Source organism: Python bivittatus, unplaced genomic scaffold (assembly GCF_059951505.1).
Source record: "Python bivittatus isolate LINGU-HERP-01145 unplaced genomic scaffold, Pbiv_v1 ctg000220_np1212, whole genome shotgun sequence".
Lineage (NCBI taxonomy): Eukaryota > Metazoa > Chordata > Lepidosauria > Squamata > Pythonidae > Python > Python bivittatus.
Window position 1 is genome coordinate 2,618,489 of NW_028277048.1, and position 27,160 is coordinate 2,645,648.

Genomic DNA, 27,160 nt, shown 5'->3' on the forward strand with positions numbered 1-27,160 from the left:
ATCAAGATACTGTATAAAAGTATCAAGAGCCATATAAGAAGTTCCACAATGATATATCTCAAAATTTTTAATGTTGCTTTAAAACTGTTATGGTGGGATTCAGTTTTGACTACATACATTGGTGATGGGGGTTGAAGTATTTAAGTTACATCTTTGTCCTGTTTTTCATACTCTCAGTAGTCATACAGTAGACAAATACAAATGGCAGTAATTGCAACTTTGAATGGGGAAGTTGGGAATGGGGTTTCTAGCTGAGAGCACTTTTGCTGCAGTTGAAATTGGAGGTGTTAGTAGTTACTGTAAAACAAAATTTTGCAACAGGAGGGGAGCAGCTTTGCAATGGGGGCAGGAGAGGAAATATGTATGCCAGCCCTGAAGATGGAGAAACACATATCTTTTAACAATGAAATTAAGTAAGTTAAAATGGCAGGGCATTGCTGAAGGAGGAAGGGGAATCTCATAGCATTTTTTTTTTCAGTGCTGTATCAGTGCAAACTTTTCTTCAGAAGTTTATGGGGTAAGTCTAGTAGCAGCCTGAACACACAAATTACACATTTCATTGAGGGTAATACTTTCTATATATCTGGGTGTCCCAGAAAAAAAAAGAGTTTGCCAGAAACAGCAGTGCAATAGAAACAAATATTGTAAACAAGAAGTGAAGGACAAAAAGACTTCCGTATCCACACAATATATCATCCACATAAATTATCAACTAATACAAAGTAAATCAAGAAATTCAAACTTTAATATTTAAAGTTTAAATATGTAAGAATGCCATTTGAATCGAAAGCTTAAAAAATAAGTGGTTGATATTCAGAAGTATTCAGAAATAGCTGGGCAAACTCAAGAACAAAATGTTGAACTGTCAGAGAGATGGTCAGATCATTTCATTTGGCCAACCATGTATTTAGAAAGTGTGATATATGCTTAAGGTTCTTCTGGTCAAAGGATTTATTACCTTCTCTCTTCAGGCAGCTGTTCAGTGAATAATACCTCTTATTTCTAGCTTGACTATGTCTAGTTTCAAGAGATACTGCTGTCATCAGCAATTAACTCTCATTATATCAAATTCTTTATTAAATAGGCTAGCAAGTTTAATCTGCAAAGCTGTTTTTGTTATTTATTATTAATTAATATAGCTAATTTTCATTTTTGTACTTGATTTCTTCAGGAGTTGGAATTATCTGACTTTGAAGCCAAATAGGGGAACAAAGAATATTGCTCAACCATGCCTTTTTTGGAACAGCCACTTAGCAGGGTTATTCCCTATGTTTTAAGAACATAAAAAGGCATATCCCGCATTCTGTTCCCACAGAAGCCACACAAAACCTTACTGAAACTTGCATAGAAGATCTGCCTGTAATAGCACCTTATTAATTGGTATGTATTAACAGTGAACTCAGTTTCTGAAAGAGGTTTATAATATAATCAAAATGGTACAGATCCATGTGTAACAGGAAAATATTACCAGATTTAGTGGAATTCAAGATTAGCAGTAATACAATGGGAGAGGAGGATTTATTAGGTAGTCCACAAAGAGCTCAAGAAGAATTTAATATGCTCAGCAATCATGAAAAGTCAACTGCTAAGAGCTGGGGAGTGGAATGGAATATAGAAGAAAAGGGCAGGACAGCATAGTTAGAACTAGAAACACTATACTGTAACATTTCATTGTACATTGCTGGAAGTACCTGCTGTACATAGCTCTGATGTTGCTGCCCTGGAGCATCACTGATTTGGTGGCTCCTGGACTCCACCCTAGCCTCCACCCCTAATGCACACACCCCTAGCCTCCACCCTAATGCACACACAAGCCATTGTTACTACAAGCCATCTGTCTTTGAGTAGTTCACTTGGGTGTGAAATGCTATACAGATAGGTGATGTAGTAGCAAAGCTTATTTAAAATCTACACATGGATTTCTTTTGTGTGTATTCTTAGAACACTGTGGTCTCATCTTGACTAAAAGCATCCACACCCTGGGAAACAGGATTGTGAGTTATAAAAAAGTCATCTCAACAAATGTAAAACAGGCAATCTGGTGGTATACCCCTTGAATATTGGGGGACGAATACAGTGCTGCTTACAGAAATGGGCCATTCCTGTTTGTCACTATCTTTCTAATCCAGCACAATCTGGCACTTCAGCAGCAGGCAAGGGGGCCCGAGAGAGAAAAGCCCCCAGCCTGTTATCTCATGCCAGCTGCCTAACACCTGATACCTGTGCACAGGGATAGGGAGGGGGGCTGCCAGCCAGCTGTGAACACCTGTCTCTGTCAGACGGCTGGATGGTCTCTCCAGCTGTTCATACAAGCCCTGCAGCTGTGCTGCTTAATTGGCGATTTGTTCAGATGGTTGGGAACAAATCTCAACAAGACAAAGGAGGAAGAGGGAGATAAAAGAAAGAGAAAGAATGTGTTTGAATACAGCCTGTTCCACAGCCTTCAGCCTTCCAAAAGGGAAGACACACCTTTGGGATCAAATTATCTAAGACAACAGGGGACAATGTGATGGGATTATAAATGTGTAACTAAAAGCTGCAACTAGAACAAGCCCTAAGTACAAAACAAACCCACTCCCATAATGATTCCCTACAGATCAGCTGGATAATCTTGACCTATCAAATGTACTGCAAGCACAGAGGAGGTGCAGCTTGGAAAGCATTTAGGAAACTGGCTCAAGAAGATATGTGCTACGTGCTGCGTTGGAAGGCTAATGGGGAAAGCCCGCTCCTTTTAATGAAGCATTCAATTCCTGCTCCTATTCTTCCTTGGAAGCTACCCTGGTAACTTTAAGTAGAGCATCATCCAGACATAGCTGCCCATTGCTTTATTCTGACAGCAAAATTCACAAGCCTTTTCATAGGTATGCTTTACTAACACTGTATTTCCATAAACATGTGCACAGGGAATGCTCCTTTTCTTCTATGACATCTGACTTGTTACAAATGTATGTGTACACATACATGTGTGTATTTGTGAGGTAAGTCAAAGATATTACTATGCAAAGGTGTTCAGAAGAATAGCCAGACTTTCCATGTTAACGTATAAAAATGATGTAAGAGTACTGAAATAGGTCACTACAATATTAAGGATCTTCCTTCCATCTCCTATGTTGTCATCATAGACTTACAGTAATTCCAGTACCTAGTGGGCTACTGACTGAGCATATCCAATCCCCAGAAGAAAAGACAGTATTTGGAAAACAGAGTTGAACAGTGGATTACTTTAAGTGATGGAAGCTGTAACTGTATACAAGAGAACCTCACCATAGACACTACACGGGCTGGTAATATTTCCAATAAAGCAAATTTAGCTTTTGTGAAGAAGATTGGATTTTTTAAAACATTTCTTTCTTCATTCCAATTGGTTAAAGAATGCAGGATAATTTCTTCTGGAATGAAGGAAAACACCCCACTAAGAAACAGCTGAATACCCAATAAAAGAATAATAAATGTAATATCAGCAAATTGCTATTTAAAGTTTACAGCAAAAGTTTTATGCATCAATCAAAATATAAAGTATATCCTACTTGGAGAACTGAACTCAGCTTCCTTGTATCTCAAATATGGTCAAGCCTACTTTGCAGTTCTTTAATCAGAAAAACTAGGAATTGCCAGAGAGGTTTCAGATAAGCCAAGTATATATCTGGACCATGGATAGCCAGCTCACTCTAACCACCAGCATCCTGTCCCTCACTCCTATTTATTTCACTCATTCCAATGCAGCTAGAATCCATTCATGTAAATCATTAGGACAGTTGATTCCCAGCACTGTAAGAAATCCCAGTATGGACAGCTGCCATGCCTCACACTAGAGTCCATTGCTCAGTCCCCCAAACTATGTAGCTGCTTCTTCATTCCCATAATCCTGCACACAAACTACTTTATCCTGGACATTAATCCTCTTTCTCTTTATTCATGAAGGTTTTGTCATGCATGTATCCAAGATATAGATGCCGATATGTTCTCATTCACACTCACAAGCTAGCATTTTTTGAGGCAGCCATGTAGATATTTCATTCTGCAAAAGTACACAGGGCCATGGCAGATTTGTATTACAATCTTTGAAGTCTATATGAATTTCATGAGAATAATTCTTAATTCAATGTGTACTATTTACTATTGGTTCCATTACGCTTATGTAATATTTCAATACACATTATCTCACTGGGCTTCATGCTCTGGAGCCCTATATATTCTTACATGCTATAGTGTTAGGAAGATATGTACTCTTTGCTTTCAGATCACATCCATACTGGACTCATATCTATTCCTTCCCTCATGAGGCATCTTTGCCCAATCCCATTTAATCATCCCAGTTTATCCCCCACCTCCATGTAGGCTTAACTTAATTTCACAACCAAATTTTAAACTCAGACTTCACTTAGTTCTGTATTTAAGTATGTGTCCATTAAAGGGCTATGCTTCATATCTGTTGTAAGCAACCATATCCCAGCTTGTTTGAACAGCTTCCCTAAATAGCTCCTTCCAGTCTATAGAATCCAAACAGAGCTCTCCTGAAACAAACATAACTGTCACTTGTCCTATACCTTCTTCATTAACAAGGCATTATCTAAAAAAGATTATCACCATATTAGAAGAACAAATGCAATTGTGGATGAAATCTGTGCAGGCCTAATGGAGGTGGTTAATGAAGGGCAAAGATCAGACTAGTCCTTTTGCTTTTGTTTCTCATCTCAATCTGTGTCAACCGATGAGGAAAGACTGGCACCTCCTACCTGCATCCACATCATTGGGCCAACCGCTGGACTGGCTGCTGCCAGCTGCTGGGGACCGTCCTGTCCCAGGATAAAACACATCATCTACTGGACTCTCCATTTCGCTGTCATCTAGTGACTTGGGCCGTTTGGTGGAACTGCAATGGGAACATACCACGGAGGCACAGATCGTAAGCACCAATCTGTCATGAGGTATCGAGTCAGGTGCTTACCCACCCCCTCACAGTTGGGACTAACATTACTACAAGAGATGCCATTTGGTTCCAAGGCTCTTTCAATGGAATAAAAGATTTCTGCATTACACAAGGACTGTAGAGGACCTACCTGCTAGAGGGTGGAGATGTTATTGACCGTCTACCAAGAGCCACTTGATTGATGTTGTAGTAACTGGGACTCTCCAGATCAGCCAGAGAGAAGTTTGGACCAGATGCTGTGGCAACAGGAGCTGAGAGATAAGAGGCAACAACTCAGTAGACTGGAAGATGGGCAACATGAGAAAAACAAAAGATCAAACTGATTTCCTAAGTGAGCAACTGTGAGTTTCTTGAACTGAAATAATATCGAAAAGGGAGTTGTAAACATGACCAATTGCTGATAGTACTGGTTACAAATACATTTGTACCATGCGCTTTGCAGATTCAGGCAAAACTGAATATCCTTGGAGAAATTCTGTCCCTCAGCACTATTATCTCAATCTTAGTTTTTGACACTCAAAGGCAAGTACTACTGCCATGAACATATTTCCTGATTCTCCTCTCTAACATTATAGTTGCAAATATGTTCATTTTTTAAATAAATTTGCTCCATGGGAACCAGGGTTGCCAAGAAAATTACCCTGTTTATGGAGGAGTAAAACAGTAATTTCAGCAAAAACAGGAAGCAAGGAAGGAAGGAAGGAAGGAAGGAAGGAAGGAAGGAAGGAAGGAAGGAAGGAAGGAAGGAAGGAAGGAAGGAAGGAAGGAAGGAAGGAAGGAAGGGTTTTGTCTGTTATCCTTCAATGTCTCCATTTGATTGCAACACAATTTTGAGTACATGACACATGAAAAGTCTGCATAATTCTAGAAGTTGACAGCAAAAGAGCATTCTTCTGTGAGAAAGGTGTTAGGAAGGCTAGATTATGTGTAAGGAAGTGTGAAGAATGCATCAAATAAATCAATGTCTTTATTATTTATTTTACATTTTTACCTGCCTTCTCCTCTATAGAGCTCTAGATTGCTCACAGTATCAATAAAAAGATAGAAATATTAAATATTTTAAAAGTTCAGGTATAGTCACTGAAAAGGCTCTTTCCCTAGTCCTAATCAGATGGATTTCAGACTCTGAGTTCATATGGGAGAAGGCAACCCTTCTGATACCCAGGTCTCAAACCTTTCAGGGTTTTAAGGACAGTACAACTGTTTCAGTTGGGAAGTCACCTGCTCCCTACGCACAGATCCAGAAGCTACAGTATTCTGGACCAACTGTAGTTTTTGAATACTTTTCTAAAGTAAAGCATACGGCAATAATCCAGATGTGATGTAATTAAGCTACGTTATAACCTAGACGAATCTATATTCTTCAGGAACGGACATAGCCAACTGAGTAAAGATATTCCTGCTAATATCTAAGCCTCCATTTCATAACTACAGAATGCAGTATTTCAATTAAAAAAATAATGTGAGGGGTATCTAGATGCTGCTTTCATATTTCAATTTCATTCTCAAAAACTGGAAGATAAAATTCAAGGGAAGAAGAAGAAGCCCTTCCTAGTGATTGGGATTGGGCACAACCACTGCTGATTTTTGCCAATTGCTGTGTGGTGCCTTCCTTTGAATTTAACCCATCAATAGAAATGGCTAAAATCAGTTTGGTGCCTCACATATAAAATTAATCGTAATTGTGGTGGAAATATCGTAGTAAATTAAATAACTGACTATGATTACTTTATCTGCTCACATCATTTAGACCACATTATGATCATAAATGTTCAGATATCTTAACATTGGCAACACTGCATTTCAATTTACCCAGTAATACAAGCTCTTCAAAAATAGTAAATACTTTATTACACACACACACACACACACACACACACAGAAGGAGAGAAGAATCCAAGTGTTTAAATTATTTATTTTGGGAGAAATTAGCAAACAAATTCTAACGGAATTAATTAGCTGATTAAAAAAAGATTAGAATGCATGTTAAAAATAAAGCAAATGGGTAAATGGAAACAGTATAAATAACAATAGCAAATGAAAATCTATGTACGTGCCTAAGGCTAACTAAGTCAGAAAACTCAGGCAGCAACTGCAGAAGCATGGTTGGATTGCACAGCAAGCAAGGATCACTAAAAGGGATTTTTTTTCTTCAAACTGAAATATGGATCCTGGTTTAGGCAGCATTTCAGGTATCCTAACCAAGACCCTATGTAAGAAGAGAGATTGGAGATACCAGGAAACTTCCCCCTACTGCGGTCTAACTCTTGGCCTGAGAAGAAAGGGAAACAGACTGACCAAGAGATCTGAGAGGGTTTCAGGTGTCTTTAAAGCAAAGTTCTTTGCACAGATGTACGGGGGGGGGGGGGGGGGGGCTTCCCTGCTTAGAGAAATCAGAGTTTCTCTAATAGGACTCTCTGTAACAGGACATATTATTGCACAGAAGGTATATAGTAATAAAAAGGAACAGGATTTGGCAACGGCAGACATGAATCTCTGGCCATAATTACTAAAAATTAATATCATGGTGTCTTATGTCAGTCTGAGGTGGCAAAAAACAACAAGCTGTGCTGCAAGCCCTAAAATAGGCTTAACATAGCTGAATTCCCCAACAGTTCCCCCACCATACCAAAAAAAAAAAAAGGAAAAAAGAAAGTCTGGACCCTGCTCATGGATGAGACATGTCCTCCACTATGCATCATTAGCCTACCCATTGTGGCCCTCACAATTTCCAGAAGTATTAAATGTGGCCTCAGCCACCAGAAGCAATGGGAAAGGAGAATCCTTGCACTGATGGCTGAATTCTACTTTCTCAGTTATATAAACTCAAGAGAAAATACACACACAAACAAATTTAAGGAGAGTTAGAGAGTAAAACAGAACATGACCTAGAGACATCTTCATAAAAAACAGCAAAGAGTACTTAAAGATGTCATTCTTGGGACCTTATTTGGCCATTTAAAATACAGCTGGCAAGCATTGGTTTGGAGACTGAACACCTCTTTCAGTCAATCGGACCCACAAAATTATAATTTTAGATGGATTGACTGAAGAATTATAATACAGCAAAGATGCCATTTCCTGAACTCTTCCTCTGGGTACAGAGCTTTCAGTGTTAGTGTTCCCTTTATTTGAGATAACTTTTTGGTGGTCTGCTAAGCCTGCATCTCATCACTAAGCATTCTTTGCTGAGAAAGGCTAACAAATTCTTAGCAACAACTATTGCTAATATATCCTTAAAGGTGGGGCTAATTCTGTGTATTGCTATCAGCACAGGAATCAGCATGCAGTTGCCATTTGTATTGCAGTATCCACCTATATTGATTCAACTGATTATCTGAATATCATATATACTTTTCTGCCAGGAAGTAATTTTAATATTCATGTTATATCACAGAGAAAAAAAGATAGCTTGGTGGAGGAGAGGACTTTGTAATTTTTCCAAGTAACTGTCAATAAAAGGTACAGCCTTAACAGGAGAAAGAATAGAAAAACACAGGAAGATTACAAAAAGATGACACAGTCTAAATGCCCCTCCTACCACATAAAAACTTTGTCCAGAAGTAACCTGAAAAGAAGAGCCTCCATGTTCTTTGGTGAGTTAAGAAGTTGCTCCTTCCTTGCTCAAAATGTACCATTTATTGATGTACTAAGTGGTGGAAGGGAGACACCAGTGGTAATACTATTCTGATGAACTCAGAACTCCTTGCAAGGGATATGAATTTGGAAGACATCCCTTTTAGTAATTTCAGATCTGAACAGGCGCACACCTATTTCATTAGATTCAGTAAACCCACAGAAGCATTTGAGAGCCAGTACAGCCATAATCACGGCTCTCACTACCTTGTGCTCAGCAAGTTTACAACCTGAGAAGATGCTGAGAAGATGCTAAGAAGAAGCCATGTGCATCCCCAAGTCTCATCACCTTAATCCTGCAGTTTCGGCTGCCTTAACTTACTCTGTGACACTCTCACCAGCTCTGTAACATTCCAGACGCCTGATGTCACAAAACAGTCCTGGAAAGTCAAATGCCCTGCAAAGAGAAGAAGGCAGACATAGACTGGGTCATGAGGATGGAGTATAATATGAAAGGCTGTAGCAACTGGAGACTAGGCATGGCTTGCGATACTGTGGCTGGGTAAAAACAAATTCTAATTTGCAATCTAGCTTTTGCCTCTCTTCTGAGTTTTATCTTAACCTCAGCTTTGAATCCCATTCCTCCTGCTCTTTCTGTTTTAATTCAAGGCTGGTTCCTGATTTCAAGTCTGCCATATTTTACTTTCCATGTTTAAATCCTACCTTGCTTGCTCCTACATTTATTTCTCAATAATTCCATATCAAGCCACAAAGATCTGTGACTCCTGATCATTCTCTACTCATTCTCACCTGGCCCTAGAAACAGACATTGGAGCGAAAGGGGAAAAAGAGCTTCAGTGAAAAGACAAAATGGAATATCAGGATTGTTGACTAGGGAATCCAACTTTGAGCAGTGATTCACTCACCATTGGGCAGTGGTTTAATGTCCGCATCTCCTTGCTGGTTTGAATTGTCTGATTGTCCGGATTCTAAAACACACAAGGAAAAAAGAACCTGTCATCAATATATTGCTGCAGCTGAGAACTGAAAATAGAGGCACAGGTTTGACAAAGTTGGGGCCTACTGTATGGTATCTTCTTCTACTTTCATGGTGAATGAAAGGGCTGCTCTAAAATTGATAAACTATTTCAGAATTCCTTCACTTCCCATGGAAATAATTTGGGAAACATTTGATTGCCATTATCGAACACAGGTTCTTGACATTCTGTTGTAAAATATGGAGATTTAGTAGACAGTTCTTTCTTTCATACTTTAGCCTTATAAGATTATCAATATGGGAATCAAGAAGGAATCCTCTCCCATACACATACACTAACTAGGACATACTCAGAATTATTGGTATTATTTTTACCTCCACTGAAAATAACAGAAAAGCTTAGTGGATATGACATTTTGCTTTATTTTTTACAAAAATATGGATCAATGCATTTTTGTTCAAATGACAACCTTGTGTTAAAAGATATAAATAAACAAAATGACTAATATTTTGCTTGTCCTTTTATATCCCCAAATCCATCTCTTGAAGCAGGCCACCTTATCTGCTTATCAAATCTATTTCTTGCCCTGCAAGTATTTTTGTCCCAGCTTTCATATTATAAACACACTATGCAATCTGCAAGGTTAGCATTAATTCTGTAAGCAATTTGATATTTTATTTATTGCTTTCTTGTGCTGAAAGTACCATGAGATTTAAGTGAGGCGTATCATGACTTTTTCCTTTGACAAAGGTTAGAACTCAATAGGAAATAAACTTCAAATTCTGATCTATGGCAGATTTCACTGGACAAATGAAAATCCGGAGGTCATATAGCTGAAGGACCAGCTTCTGATCCATTTCAGTGTCTATAATGGTAAAAGAGAAATATTGTTTTCTGACAAATGGATGTAACCCACTGAAGATGAGCTTATTAAAGACTGAAAACCAAATTATATGTGAAAAATTGAAGGATTGGAATCCTTGTTTGTTGCATCATTTAATTTGTATGATTCAAAAGAGAATTGCAGACATGGAAATGGGCATTTTAATCCTACCTCTCTATCTTTCTTAATTAAAAACTCCTCTCCTCTGTCCTTTCTCAAGGCTGCTATTTGCCTCATGGATAAAAATATAAGTATCATACCAATGTTGCAGATCAATCCAAAGTGGTGGTCGTTTTAACTCTTATATTTGTAAACATAAATCTACAGTACAGGAAATCTTGATTCCCTCCCCGCCAAGTTTATCTCAAGCTTCACCAGATGTAGTTTCATTCATTACTTAGGAAGTAATCTGAGTGTCCCACCAAACAATCATGGGTACACTGGATACTTCCCATTGTGCCAGGTCCCAGCTTCCTCCTATAGTGATGGCAAAGGTTTGTGCAACTAGAAGTTTGCACATATGAAATGCATGCTAAACAGCAGGGAAAATAAGCTGACACTGTTTAGATCTATAAAAAGTAATTAAAAAAAAGAATAAATGTTGATTACTTCCTTCCTCCACAATGGAAGACAGGATAAAAAGCAGTTGATTTCAACTACTGAAACCAAGAGAGAGATTATGGCTCCAATCCTATACTTACTTACTTCCATTAAACCCATTGGAGCTTATTTCTATGTAGGCACATATAAGAAAGACCTCCTTCTACTCTTAAGTGCAGTTTAATAATTGAATATGCTATCTTTGCTATCTGAAGCATATAATAAAATCCTCATAGCGCTATCAGATGAGAGCCATATGCATCCAGATGACCACTAGGCGGAAGCAAAGAGATACATTTCTGTATGTATTGTGACCTAGTGGTCATCTGGATTTTTGGAGCCTGATCTGATGGCCCTACCGTGTCCTCCAAGTCCACATGCAGAACTGGATAGATACAATTGAATCTTGCTGAATCTTAGTGAATGGATACTATCCATGATATTTGGCTTGTTTAGATATCTAAGGCAGGCTGCACATGGTATTTAGAACACTGTTCTCCAGCAGAGATGAACATTTGAGAATTTGGGAGACAGAGTTGGGGGTGGGATAGAGAACTGGCACTATGGTTCCCAGCATCTTCAGCTTGAAGCAGTCGCTTCATTCTCCCCGATGGCCTTTTTTAAATCATGGTTTTTTGAATAAGTCACAATGTCTGGGCATTGTGTAAAACCAGCCTATATGTGATGGTAGCAAACTCATTCCTTTAATAGTAGGTCTGCATGAATCAAGTAAAAGAGAGGGAGAGCAAAATCCAATTTAAAGAACAATGAGATTATGCTACCTTTTCTTCTTTTTCATACTATCTCAGCAGTTCTCTGAAGGGATTCTCCCCACAGGTTCTGATACGAGTTTGGCTAGGAGAAAATCTCCTTGAGGTGTAACAATCCACAAACAAGGAACAGTTCATAATATCAACTGGTCAGCTTTGCACACTTTCATCTGCTTCCACTCCCACTTGACATGTATTTGGAATTCATTTAACATAGTTCTACAGCCATTCCATAAGACAGAGAGGATTTAGATTCAGGATAGCTTGAAGAAAAAGTTAACGTTTTATTGTAGTCTTTTTGTCTCTACAAAAGAATGGCAGGCAGCTGAATGCTGTATATCCCTTCTAACTGCAGAAGAAAAAGGATTAGCTCTGTGCTCTCAGAATAAGCCCTGGCAAATATGGGAGCAACTCCATTATTACCTCCAGCTTCTGCTCTCTGCCATGCTGAAGACTTTCCTGATTTTGCGCTCACAAAGCTAGGGTGTCATTTGGTGGCTTTTCCTTCAGTTACATACAGTTCCTCAAGGCCATATTATGGTTTAAATATGGCTCTTCCTGAAATATAACTTTATAATCTAATAACTCTCAGACCTGAAAAGATCCTGAACATTGAACAGTGCTTGTCCAACCCTATTTATTTGCTGCTGAAATATCTCACTAGAACATTAACATGTTAAACTTGGGGGACAAGTGCTTGACCAAAGAAAAATGTGGTCTGTGCAGAATAAAAGTAAAGTCTTGAAGCCTGGTGGTTAGAGCAGCTTGTGGCTAAGAAATTACACTGCAAATCAAGAAGTATCTGATTTGAAACTCCTTTTGCCATATCACTTCTCTGATTCAGGATGACTTCTGCGTTACATGGATAAATATTACTGAGCAACCTTTTATGATTCTGGTAAGCATCACAGATAGTAAGAAATGCTTTGTGTAATATATGCAAAAATGGTTGAGTGTTAATTTCAAGTACACATGGAAACATTGTAGAATTTTCAGATAAGGGCATGATCCTAACAATATTTTTGCATAACTCCATGCATGAACATACTCAAAATATTGTTAGGGTTAGGGTGTGTCATCGAACTGAAAAGAAATGCAAGAAAAACAACCAAAATTGTTTGAAAATTGAAGAAAAACAGGATGGAGCAATTACCCTACAAGGAAAAGTTTTAAGATTTGGGTCTTGGTATCCTAGAGAACAGATAAGATCTCTATGTATATGTATGGAAGAGGGGGGTCTAACAGAGGGGCATACAATTCTGCAAGATATGGAGAAAGTGGAGAGACAGAACTCTTTATCTCATAACACTAGAATCTATGAGATCATCTAAAATCTGAAGGTGGGATATTCAGAAGAGATCAAACAAAATATTTACATAGCAAAGTGAAATTAAAAAATGTATTCATACAATGTATCATTTCGATAGCTTTAAAAATGGATTTGCAGATGAATTGGGGATAGGGCTGATGGTAGCTATTAATCATCTAAACAATATATTATGTCCTTTATCAGTGGCCATTAATCAGTGGCTTCCAACTACTGATTTCTCCGGAGTATTTGTACACATGTCCTATTTGGGGTTCAACAAAGCTTGCCTGCATTCTTAAAGTAGGAAAGATAATCAGAAGATGTAATATATGAGGATAAGGGACTGAACTTCAGAAATGGACAACATATTCAAAATCATCTAATATCAATTACCATTTAAGCAATGCTTTATGATATATGCTCAAAAGTTATTTTTAGTGTTTAATGAGGATTCCAATACATGAAGGCTGGGGTTATTACTTATCTCAGAAAGATGAATTCAAAGTCAGGAGGGTTTGTTTCCTTAATTCTTCTTATCCTTGCTAGGGTTTCCAGATTCCTGCCATATCTACTTGGAGAAAAATAAAATTTTGGCAGGTGGCACCTCTCCCATTTTGAACATGCCAGAATGCCATCTTCTACATAATAACTTGAAGGAATTCTATGCTAAAGGATATATAGGAAGTCTATACTTATCTAAACAAGTATTTCCTCCTAGAATTCAGTATGGAATCAGTTCCTCTGCTAATTGGAAGATTAACTCTCTTGCTTAATAGAAAATGCATTTTTCTGTAACTGGAATGTTAGAAAACATGCCATATTTCAATCCAAATGGAAGATAAGACTCGCAGAGCCCCTTGGCAGAGTCTGTGAAGTAAATTCCGGACAAGGCCTAACTGATCTTTAAGTCTCCTGGATAAAAATTACGGCTGCCATATTGGGATTGTCAAAATCCAGGTGACCACTAGATGGTAGCAAAGAGACAGAGACAACTTGTGATTGTTTCCTATTATTTAGTGGTTTTCTGGATTTCTGAATTCCAGGTATGGTAGCCCTAATAAAAACATCCATTTCCACAAATCCCTTAGAAGAAAAAGAACATCTGAAGAAAAATGCCAGACTTCATGAGGATTTCAAATGGTTGGTTGTCATGTTTCAGCCCTATGCAACTGTGCTTTAGGACCACCTGCCTCATGGTGCCTGTCCTAACTTCGTTTAGGATGTTAGCTACAGAACTCAGGTTAGCTATGTCAACCACGTTGCAAGGTTACCTATATCAGTGTCAAAGTAAAGCAGAAAGAAGGAAATGTGCCTCCTGCTCTGCAACAGCTGGGGAAGCACGAGGAAAATATTTCAGAGTTAGTTCTCTCCTCCCCTAACCCCCCCCCTTCTTTTTTCCCTTCTTTTCCACAGTTGGCTAAGGCACGCTGTTCCCTTCCGGCCTTGCAACTGCTGGCAGCCATTTTAAAACTTGGCAGCCATTTTAGTGCTGGCGGCTAAGCGTGCTCCCACAATGCCGGCAGCAGGCAACTGACGCACGAACAGAGGAGTATGGCTTTGCTTAGCCCAGGGATAGATGGAAGATAAATTCTTAAGCACTATGAGTGAGAGAGGCATGAGGGGCTTGCTTCAGAATTAATAAATCATCACTTTTGTTTTTCTTTCTAGTTTAAAGAAATGCTGCCACAGCTGACAGCCGGCTGAAGGAGATGGATGGAGAAAAATGGGCAAAATGCACTTCAGAGAACCATGCTGCATTTGGTCAGATTCGTGCATCATAATCACTTGCATTATTGCTAAGGAATAATCTAAAACCAGCATCAATAAATAACAGCAAATTAAAAGCACAAATCAAAGCAATGTGCAGTCACTCAGTTATCCTGCTACGAGGCATCTCAGAGCAGGATGGCAAAGGCATTGCTCTTAGTGGGGACAGTGAGACAGAGAGTTCTGCACAGGATATGTGCAGAAGGATACAGGGGAGGAACTCTTTCAGACACCAGGATATTTAATGGCTTTTCAGGTGATCAACAGTATTTGGAGTTAAGCTCAGGAACAACTAGTGAGCAGCGCATCATCTTAAGGGCCGGTTTAATTTGGCTCTAGAGGTTACTGAGACAGAGCTGGCCCCAACTACGTTTGTCTTTCAGGAGAGGTATCAGCCACAATGGGGGCACAGTACTCCTCCCAGAGCTGCCAGGATGGTATCAGGCTGTTTCCGAGTTACGGACTTGGAGCACAGTCCCATTTTAATAAGCTGTCCGTCTGATTTGGTCAGCTGACTGTCTTCCAATCAACATCTCCTTAGTTGAATGGAATTTTTGGTACTCATCCAAGTTTTCATCCTAACCCAGCCCATTACTGACTCTACACTGCGAGGGACTAAAAGGACTTTTCGGCTCCTGAGGAAAATACGAATTAAGTAGAATTGAGCATCCTGTACATCCTGATGGTCCCAAATTTCAAATCTTCATAGAACATCTCTTAGCAGCCTCGTGTAAACAATAAACTACAATAAATTTACAAACTACAAGTGGAACTTTTCAATAATTCAACTGAACTGAAACAACTACATAGGTACAATAAGGAAAAACAACAGTGGCTATAGTATTGGGTTTCTGTATTTATTCTCCTATGCATTATAGATGGCTCCTTTATCAAAAACCCTTTATTGTAAAATTCGGGGGGGGGGGGTTGTCCTGAGAAGTAATTTCCCAGAATCAACAACTTCTGAACATCATCCTGTTACGCTGCTGAAAAGCTACCACCAAGCTCAGCCATCCAGTCTGGACAAATCATCCAACAGGAAACTATGGTTGTCCTCATCAAAAGTTGTTGAGAAATCCAGGAGAATCAACAGAGACACACTCTCCAATGAATCTCCCATTGAAAGTAATCCTTGGATGGCATTTTTGTTCAGAGCATAAGCCAGCTTACTGAAAATCAGCTTAGTTTAAAAAAACCTAGATATGTTCAACTGGAACATTCATCCAGATATAGAAGACTAGAAATTAATTGACAGTTACTTAGATCAAATGGTGAATAAAAGCAGCAGACTCTAGAAAACAGGACCTATTTTTTATATAAGGTTTAGGAGGGCCAGGGCCTGAGTAGTTTCTGAGGCAGGATCCCCATAAGCTTCTTCTAGAGTCATCCAGCCACTGCTGTGCTGATAACACACTACTGAGGCAGTGTGTGCTTTATATCACTTCAAATAGTGGCCATGCTGTACTAAAAAAACCCAACTAGGAGGAGAGGATACTGTAAGACATCAAAACAGTATGTCCAAACTATTGTAATGTTACATGAATTTATTACTTAATATAAATAAAATAAAATGCTTAGAAGATTAAATAAATGTCCAAAGCCAAAAAAAGGTTTCCTTTCTCTCAGTATTTTGATGGCCCTTGGGTAGACTCCTGGAACCCAGGAGCAAGTTTCCAAATTATGAGTGGACTCTGCATGCAATTCCTCTCATAATTCTGTAAGAAAAGGGGCCAGCAAGCAATGTCTTTTAAATTTTAGATTTCTTTTATCTTGCCTCTATTATTTTTTTTTATAAATAACCCAAAGTGGTGAACATATCTAATATTCCTTCCTCCTCCTCTTTTCCCCACACAACAACTCTGTGAAGTGAATGAAATATTACATTCAGGCAGTTTTCCAAAAATAGAGTGGAGCAGACCTTTCAGGAACAGCCCTGGGTATCGTTTAAGTAATACCGTGATTATGATGCAGCATTTCTGGGTAAAGTAACTAGCTCAGGTTTAATATATACTACATAGAATAAAGACTGGGGATGAAAATAAGTTGAAATGAAAGTACAGATTCAGCTACAGTAGAAGGAGAGGGTGTTTCTTATCAGAAAAGGGCATAAAGTATATTCCCTTTTTTCTTCTTTTAATACAGTATATGGGTTGGAAATGGATACCTCAGACCAGACATACCAGTTGAGAAATGTGGTTTGACAAAAGGCTTAACAATACTATATTCCAATTCAGGTGTTTCTCATTGACGGAGAGTTGAACATCATTTGCTACAAAGTTCAGTTTAGTCCAGAAATGCCAACAAGGACTATATTAGGATGGCTGTCTTGAAACAGGCAAACTGTTCCTTCTCAAGTACAAAATAACACCATCACAATCACTCTCAGTGTCCCCATAACCTCTGAGAGTTTCTCCAATTCAAATTCTTCTATCTGCACACACTTTTCCCTCAATCTGACATGAAAGAAGAGAAATCCCTTTGCCTTTTTTGGTTTGTCTGCCAGTTGGGTGTGTGTGTGTGTGCGTGTACATGTGTGCATGTGCATGTATATCTATGTACATGCCATGACTTCCTCAAACTGGCTTAACAGACTTTTCCCCAAAGGCTGTGATCTCCTAGCCTCAGAGGTGCTTTTATCTAACAAAATAAACCCTTATCAGGAGGCAGCAGCTGAACAAACAAACAAGCCCATTGCCCCAGCAGAAGAAACACTTTGCTGAGCTCTTTATCTATCCCTCACAGGCCTGGTAAATCTCCTCTCTGCCCAAGCAATAGGCAGGGAAGGAGAAAGGGGCAATCTCACCCAGTCCACAGGCAGTTGCCCCTTCTTTAATTTCATTACAGAAAGATATGGAAAAGTGGTCATGGTTGCCATTTTAGGCAAAGGTTGCTATTTGGGGACTTTCCATTTACACCAGAAAATAAACACATGCCTTGTATTGTGCTAGATGTTTGATTTTCAACAAGATGCATTTCCAAAAATTGAAGAAGAAAAAAGTTAGCTGAGGGTGCTGAAAGAGACTGAGGTCAGTGCTTAAGAATTAGCCTAGAAACCCCCTTCAGGCTATTTTAGAACTACATCCTTGAACTTTAGGCTTGGTTTGATTCATGACTGTTGGCTAATCACCAGGTATCCCTTTGCAGTAGAATAGAGAAAAACAGAAAAGCAAGAAAGCAACTCTTCTAAAATAGAAGGCAAGGCTGAAGCGGGATATTCCCTTTTTATCTTCTAAAGCTACTGCTGAATAAAAGGCTCAGCAACTATGTCCAATGCCTGTTTTTTTAAGATCCTGAATTTCCTCTGCCCATCTCACTGCTTTTTGATTCACATCTGGCACTGAATGCACAACAGCCAATGGTGAAGTTATCTCAAAGTGTACAGCTAGCATTACAGTGAATAAAGGAGGGAAGGAATTGGAATAAACAGGGCAGATGACATGACCCAGATTCAGTAGCAGTTTAAATGGGGAAAGAATCTTTGGGCTACAACCAGGAAATTCTCTTAAAGGGGAGCAGGAAGAACAAGCACAAAACTCTTTTCTTCTTCTGTGAAACATCCTTTTAAGCATGAGGTCTTGACATTCTTCTATATGACATCTTTTCAGGTATCATATTCCCCCTCAACCTTCTCAAGACTAAACATTCATTCAGTCTCAATGGTTTCTGATAATTTGCACTTCTATTCTGTGAGCCTGTTCCACTTTGCTTGGATGGATCCTTTTTAAAATGTGGTGCCTAGAACTAAACACAGTACTTGAGATGGGATTTGACTAACACAGAAAAATGAAACAATTATTTCCCAAAATTTGGAAACTATACCTTTCTTGATGAAATTTGAAGTCTAAAATTACATTTACTTTTTTTTTTTGAAGCCACTTCATATGGCTGACTTGTACTTGGATTGCATTGAATGAATATTTAAAGATCTTTTTTGATGAGTAACATTATCAAACAAGGTATCTTCCATCTTAAGTTTGGACATTTGATTTCTTTTTCCTCAGTGAATAGCCTTCTATTTGCTCTGTTAAATTTCATTCAGCCCATTTCTTTAACCTTTTAAGATAGTTTTACATTTTATGTTTTCTAAGAAACTAATTGTCCCATACACTGTTATGTCATTTACACATTTGATAACCATTTCTACCTCCTCTTCATCCAAGTTGTTAATAAAAATCTTGTAGAGTACAGAACCCAGAACTGAGTCTTGTGGTGTCCCATCTAATACTGCATTCTAATTTGATGAAGATTCATTGATGAGATTCTCTGATTATAATGTTAAATATATATATAAGTGCTATGAATGCACTTAACTGTCATGTCATCCATCCTACACTTAATTAGATCACTAATCAGAATATTATGGGGCAATCAATCAATCAATAGCACTTTGTCAAATGCTTTACTGAAGTAAAGTTATGTAACAACTATAGCATTTCCATAATTTACTAAAAAAAAAAAGTTACTCAATCAAAAATTAGATTAAGGCTTCTCTATTCTATAAATATCTGTGCTCACCTTGGCTAATAATATCATTGTTTTCAAAGTGCTTACAAATAACTCTTTTTTATCATTTGCTCTAGAGCCTTCCCACATATTGATGTTAGACTCACTGCTCTGTAGACTCACTGCTCAATCTTCCTTTTTCCTGTTTTTGAAGATAGAGATAATTTTGTCCTCTTCCAGACATTTTGGTTGTTTTTATTATGTAATTTGGTTATTTTGGTTCATTGTTTACTTTTCTGTCGTATGCCACCCAGAGTCACATTGTGTGGGGTGCCCTTATAAATCCAGAAACTAAACTAAACTAAACTAAACTAAACTAAACTAAACTAAACTAAACTAAACTAAACTAAACTAAACTAAACTAAACTAAACTAATCGGGCACTTTATCCCTTTTCTGGGATTTTTCAGAGGCTAATACATAATTTGGCCAGGCCATTAATAAATTCTTTCAGTGCTCAGGATGCAATTCATCTGGTCCTGGATATTTAAACTTTTTCAAGGGAAATGAGAAATATGCTGATAATTGAAACAGAGAAAGGGGTTGATAACACAGTATCCACCAAGCAATTAGAAACATGGTCAGCCTCAGTCTTCAATCTTGCCCCTTCAATCTTTTCCTTAAAAGAGGTCTCACAATAGCTTCTTCTCTTCTATGGAGAACAGTGAGCCATAATAGGAATGAAATATTTCCCTTTTACCTTTAGCATTTTGCCATCTTTACTGAGAACCTGGTGTGCTACTTTTTTTTCTCTTCCATTTCTTTAAAACTCATCTGAAGAAGTCCTCTTTGGTCTTAGCATCCTTTGTCAGCTCAGCTCATTGTAATTTTTACCTTTCCTGATACCATCTCTACAATTCTGGGCAATCTGTATATACTCTTCCTTTGTGACCAGCCTCACCTCCCATTTCTGTTTAAAATGTTCCTCATCAATTTCACCACATGTGATAAGTCTCTAGTTTTGAGGTGGTACCCAAACAAGGAAACAAAAAGAAACATTGACACATGATGCCCCCCTCCATTCCCTCTAACAATCTTTTCAGAAAGAAACATATGTTGAAAGTCAGGACCCTGTTCAAGAAGATAACAAGTAACTAACTTAGCTAGATTGTACTGATTTTCTTTGGAATTCTCTTTGTGTGTGTCAAGCCTTTTGTGGCTGGCAAACTCAGGAAACAAGGACCACTTGGATTTCTGGAATGATCTTTATTGCTAGTAGGGTAATATAACAGAATTTTGAAAGCCTGCCAAAGCAATTCTCCAGATCAATTTATTCCTAGAGTAATTAAGAAACAATTACGCTGAGCCTTTTCTCAGGTTTCCCCCCTCTCCAGGACTAAGGAACCTTTTCTGAAACAATTCTGCTCTCTTCCACATTCCCAGGATCTATTAGACATTTCATCACAGTGAGTGATTGCTACCTTCCCTCGGTTTCTCAGTTTCCCCAATAAACTCCTTTTTATATCTATAGATCTGACTTTGACAGTTTTCTCAAGGAATTTCTCATTAAAACTTCCCCATGTGCAAGACCACATGGTTACAGAGTGAACCGTGATTCCAGGATTGGCACAAGGTTTATTAAGTTCTACATTTCTGGGATCATCATCATCACCATCACCATCACCATCACCATCACCATCTCTGTTTTCCTACTGCTGTGCTGTTGGGAGATGCCTGGGTAGAAGGACTAGGAATTCCCCAGCTGGACAAACTAGAGGATGTCAGGAAGTTCATCTTGACTGGTGGCAATCTATCATAATTATCTTTCACTAGAGGACCCTTGGAAAAAGAGGTCTACGAAGGTGATTTTAAAGTATCCCATTCCTGGTTTGTAACATATTGCTCATCCAAACACATTTTTACAACTTCTTGTGAAATGCAACACATCCTGTCTCAGCAGTCCATCATATAGACCAGAGTTTTTAAAACTGGGGTTCCATGAGAGTCTAAGGATGGAGGAGTTTACTCAAACACAGCCAATTTTCTATCGCTAGATCTTTGCCTCTTGATCAGGGGTTCTGGAACAGCCTGAAAAAGTTTGAAAAACCCTGATACAGATCAGTCAAATGATGGTCCCCAAAACCAAATTTCTGCTGTCAGCACAATCAACTGATCCTCTAGGGTCTTCCTAGATCTTTAAAGTCTGCAATAATTGTTCTTTGCAGTAACATTTGTCCCCACATGGATTAGCCAGAAAAGATAATTATCAATGGATTTGAGAACTCCTGGAAGTTGTTCTGTTATATCCCTCATCCTTACTCTTAGCAGATAGCTCATTTCATGAAGCAATGGTCCAGTCAGCCTACATTTATTTCAGTTCTCTGCAGAAGTGAGCTTACCATAACACTTTCTGTTCTGGCAGGGCACAGCTGCATCCCATCTGCCCTTCAGGTTATATATTCTGCCTCCTGTTCTGCAATCTTTTACTTCCTTTGAAAACTAAGAGACTGATTCTTCTGGGAAGACTTGAAGGGTGTTCCTGAGTTTCAGAAATGCAGATTATCTTTTCTCTTTCATACAGTACTAGGCTTGCCCCTTTGTTTGACTGTCCTTATGGAGAATTTCATTCTCCATCAGATCCTGCTGTAATACCCCCTTTCTTCAAGCTAATATCACTGAAGTGATTCAGATCTTCTGTTTGTTTGGTTTCTTTTCCCTTCAAGTCATGCTATAAACTTGCACTTGCTTCAAATACATTCCAGTGTGTTCTCTGGCAGGGAGACAAGCATCCCACAAGCGCTATAGGTCACAACTGCAGAATTCTATCCATTTGTCTTCACTTTGTTTCATAAGATAATATCTCTGGAAGATTCTTGTAACACATGGGAAGCGAAGTTGTGAATTAGAAATATCTTGATACAAGCATCTCTCTCTTCCACAAATTCAAAAACATTCTTCATTATGCCCTCAGCCTTAGCACATCTCATATATAATATGGGAATAAACCTACAGTATTCTATTTTTCAAGACTGTTGCAGATTGAAGTGAGAATGCGAACTTACGGATGCTGACCTTCAGCTGCTTTTTTCTTTAGTTTTCTTTTAGTTGTAACTATTGCGGTTTTTAAAAAAAGTTCTCCCTATGAAAATATGATTTGCCCCACAATAGAAAAATTAGAGATGACTATATACTTTTATTCTCTGAGCTTAATGGAATTTGATTTATACTTGACTTTTGTTCACATTATCTCCTGGACAGTTCACAACAGATTCAAAATCTGAAACCATCCAGCAGCTCTTGTTCCTCTAGCTGATGACTGTGGTTTTTTCCCCTTTATTTCTATTGTCCCAAGCTAAGTAATAACTGGTATGCTCCCACATAGACAGTTCCTAAATACTAGTAGTCAAAAGATACTGTGTGGCCGTTCTGTGTTTTCCTGTTAAACAGATTTTTTTTTAATGAAAAGGAAAAAGACAGAGATGGTGGGAAAACACTGTACAGTTACAAACGAAACACAATATTGTCTGGACTCTGTTAAAATTTCAATTAGGCAGGATGATTGCACAATAAAAGTCTTGCCCAGAAGCACTCTTAGTGCAGAGGATGTAATCTGATTGCAGCTGCTCTCTCTCTGGCTAATAGATTAGGCCAAGTTTACCCTTTGTTGGGGTGAAGGTGCAAAATCCCAGAGGCTTTTGTTACACTATCCAGGCCAGAAGATCCTTCTCACTGGTGTTTTTGAGGGTTTTTTGCGGGGGGGGGGGGGTTGAGGTTGGGAAAGAATGAGGTTGATTGGGAGACAACACAGACTCCAAAACATCCTTCAAAAAATATTATCATGTTTCATGATTTCCACTAACCAAATGTGTGACATGCACATGCCTACACAGATCAATTGTGTCCAGAGAACCTCTTGATAAGCATGCAATATTTACATGTTACATGTATGCACATAGACTAGCTCTCATAAGAATAGTGCACAGGATAGGCTCCTGTTATTGAAAGGGGTTATGCTGAACATAAAGCCTAGATTAAGGGCATGTTTGGTGAATGTTCTCTTATGGATACTTGTTGTGCTAGATTTGTGGCTCCCGTTGCTTCATCCTGCTTACTAAAGCAGCAGCTTCTTGATTCCCTTCTCATAGAAAACTGCACTCTATGAGCTAGACACTCAATAAATCAGAACTGAATGGCATACACCCAGTTCCAGTGCATGAATTACAGTCAGAGGGTGGAGGAACACTTCACATGTGCAAGATGCTCACTTCCACCCATTTCAGATACACAGTTTTGTGTGCAACTTCCCCAAATATATGCTTCTTTATGCAAATTTTGGGCACAGGGTCAGTATAAGTGGATCATCGCCATTTCGCTATTACAGAAATAGATGGTGGATTCATTTTCCATCCTTAACCATGGCACATTTGGATCAGCACATTTAGCGCTATAGTGCTCCACTTGCTCCCTCGCCAGAACACCAGACATGAAGTTCAATGGGTTCAACATTTTAAACAAAGACTGTGAAATACTAAGTTGCTGTAAAATGTCAACTACAAAACCAATTGGAAATCTCTCTCTCTCTTTTTAAGTCAAATTTTTGGATTGGATGCAGTAAGAATGGGAAAGGGCAGCCAATTCATGGGCCTATGGAGCTCTATGACAAATTCTGCCTGGCCAACTTTCTGGAAGCTCACCTCTCCCAGCTGCCTTCAGCTGAATAGCCTGTTGCGTGGGATGGCACTACCTAATAGACAGCTTTGCCTTACCCTTGCCCTGCTCTGCTTCTTGAGGTCATGCATGGAAGGCAATTGGAAGGCCGCCCAGTCATTGCCTGGTTGCTGAGCCTCTGCCTGCCCCTTCTCCTGCAAAGGCACATATAAAGGGTATGAATAACAATGCAACAGATGGGCGGCGTGAGGCCAGGCCCTATAACCCACCCAAGCATGGCGTGGCCTGAAACCCTTCCTTGTTACTGTCTAGTAAGCTCAGCTGCCACCACTCTTCAATGCTTAAAGCTTTGGCAGGTTTTCAGAGTGAGGAGGAGTTTATAATTATTTATTATTCTATTTTACTTACCTTGTACTTGCAGAACAATCTAGCAACCTTGCCCTGTCCAGTAAATTTTATAAGAGGGTAGTCTCTGGAGGGAAGATGACCCCTTCTCATCAAGAATCTCTGGATCCCACATCCTTCTGATATACAAGTGATGCTTCCAGACCATGCTGCTATAATGCAATGACCTTGCCTAATTCACAGAATTTTATGGGGAATCTAGAAGATATCCTCACGGAGTTGTAAACTTTTCTGTTTTTCTACTGTTTTTCTTCTCTCTCCTTTTTTTTCTTATCACAAAAAATCCAGGCATGGTTAGAAATATGCAACAATAAGGCAGTTAGGGAGTTGTCTCTTGGGAAAGGAGATTAAATTGGGGTTTCTCTCACTTTTTTTTTATTGCACGACTTGAATTTCCCATTTGTTCATTTTATGCCTTGAAGGATATGTCCTTGCCTTCTTTCCTGTGCTTTGCTTCCTCTAGTTTTTCTACTTTCTACAAATTATCTTTTCAAAACATGTACATATGTAAATGCATAAATGAAAGTATTAGTTGACATGAAAGTATTTCATGGTAACTAAAGCAGCTTCTACTTATGCAGTCCTTGCACTGCTCTCCATAAGCTATTAATGCAGGAATGAGCAACTTACAGGCCACTTGCTGCTTCCATATCACACTTGGGTACCCTGTAGCACCCTCATTGTGCTGCTAGAATTCAACAGGGTGCTTTACCACCAGCATTAGGACCTGTGACATTTTTTAAAGGGCAACACTGTTTTGAAGTCTTAGGAAGATTTTTGCTGATGTTTAATGAACCTGGCCAGGCCTTCTTTTTATAGTTATGCAGGTCCCAATAATAGACTACCATTGTAACTACAAATGGAATTGCAATTGATAAATAACACAAATATTATGCTTTCGCCTTTTGTACATTCCAATAAGTTCTACCCAGACCAGCAGATGGAACATAGTTGCTGCACAATATGGGGCTGCACTTGGTTTCTTTTTCCCACCCAAGGGCCACATTCAGATGGTGGTGAAACTACAAATGATTTCAATGGCCCCTCCATACTGTGATATTACTACAACAAACCTATCAAATTTGGTTTGAAGTCATTGTCACCTTTATGGCTGAATGGGAATTGAAAGGTGGGCTGGTCTAACCATTGTCCACCATCTCATTACAGGTTTTCTCACTCCTGTGTTAGAATGCTATCTACTCATTCCATCACTCCTAAAGCAATAAAGGCTACATTAAAACAAAATCAAGCAAGGCTTCACTTTTTTAAAATAAGGAAGGCAAGTCAAAGTTATCACAGTGGTACTAATGGGGCCTCTCCCACTGCTGGATTGCACTGGGCAGAAAGCGATACTAGCATGAAATTTGCTCTCCCTATTGCAGATCCCTATCCTGCCTCTATTGTCTCCATTTCAAGTCAGTGCAGCCACTTGGCTTCTCACCACCATTAAGAATGAGGAATCCTATGAACATGTTGATGCTGTCCTTTAATTGTGTTGGAATAAGAGAGAAAATACAATTTTAACACTGGTACAGCTAAGCAGCTCTCTCGCTCATGAGCTGGTGATGAGAAGAAGGCAACATCCTGTGACACGGCAGAAAAAGGATGTTGCCAGGGCATGTGTCTTGGCTAGATCAAGTGTTAGGTCAAGGCCCACATTGTTGATTCTCTCCTACTATCAGTATCTAAGATCTAAACAATTTGAATGCTTTTTAAAGTAATATCTAAATATAGATTTTGACAAGAAATTTAGTCAATGGCTGAAAAGGAATAATAAGTGTTTTCTCTACCCCAAGCTTGCAAACTCTATAAATATAAATAACACTCAAATTGTTATAGAGGTGCAACCTATTTTAATCGTATTCTACCCTCTTTAGTTTTACTTATCTTAACTACCAACCCTCTAGAAAGCCTTAGGCTGTTGCGTTGTTTTCTATATCTGTCACCCAGGAGTAGATACTTGTTGGTGCCCAAGAAACATTCAGTTTTGGAGTACCTAACTCAAAACATATAGCTAGTGATTATGAAACCCCAGAATAATAAACTTTTATATCCTGGTCAGATCACACTAGCAATTGTGCAAGAGCACCCGCTGGACAGTTGAGTATATTTCCTATAATTCTCAGCCACATCTGAGGACAAAAAGTTGGGAAGATTGCCCTTCAGCATCAGAGGAAAGCCTGTGAAATGAGCAGGAACATAAAGACTAAGATCCTATCACTACAAGCTAAAGCAAAACAATTGTATTTTGCAGCACCATCACACAATATTTAACCAATATAACACAACATTTGGCACTAAGGAATATCCTTGCTAATATCCTTACTATCTTTGCCATAAACTGGTTTTTTTTCCCCTGTTCCCTTGCTTTAATCTCAAATTATCCCTGCTGTAAAGGTTTTCTGTTTGGAAAATATTTTAATTAGTATTTTTCCTGCTATCTTTTCTAGCCAGACATGAATCAAAACATTTTTAGTACTCTTCTAGGGCCAGGGAGATTCAGGTTCAAATCCATCCTTAGTTGTGGAAGTTCTTTGGGTGACTTTCCCTCTCTAGCCAAGCCTATCCCATAGGGTTATTTTTAGGGGAAAAACAAAGGAAGGATTACAATGTACACTATCCTGAGCACCCAGAGAAAGGCAGGGTATAATTCTAACAATTAAATAAGCAAGAGGCTTAGGGGACAGTATTCCCATTCCCAATTGCTGAATTAAAGTACCTTCTTTTCTTGGGCAAGAAACTCTTATAACTGATCATGCCAGCTCAAAGGCCAGCTTAATGATCCATCTGGGCTGAATTGGGTACTGGA

At 38.8% G+C, this 27,160-nt stretch overlaps 1 protein-coding gene across 8 annotated transcripts in view; it reads right to left on the minus strand.

The window, feature by feature from the left end:
* NFIX (nuclear factor I X) overlaps positions 1–27,160 on the minus strand; it is a 241,737-nt gene that overhangs the window by 32,760 nt on the left and 181,817 nt on the right. For all 8 annotated transcript variants that reach the window (XM_088137646.1, XM_088137651.1, XM_088137650.1 and 5 more), the window contains 4 exons: positions 9,436–9,498; positions 8,892–8,966; positions 5,064–5,184; positions 4,740–4,876 (listed from right to left, as the gene is read on the minus strand). In XM_088137646.1, coding sequence (XP_087993772.1) covers positions 4,740–4,876; positions 5,064–5,184; positions 8,892–8,966; positions 9,436–9,498 — 396 coding nt within the window. The remainder of the gene's footprint in view (positions 1–4,739; positions 4,877–5,063; positions 5,185–8,891; positions 8,967–9,435; positions 9,499–27,160) is intronic.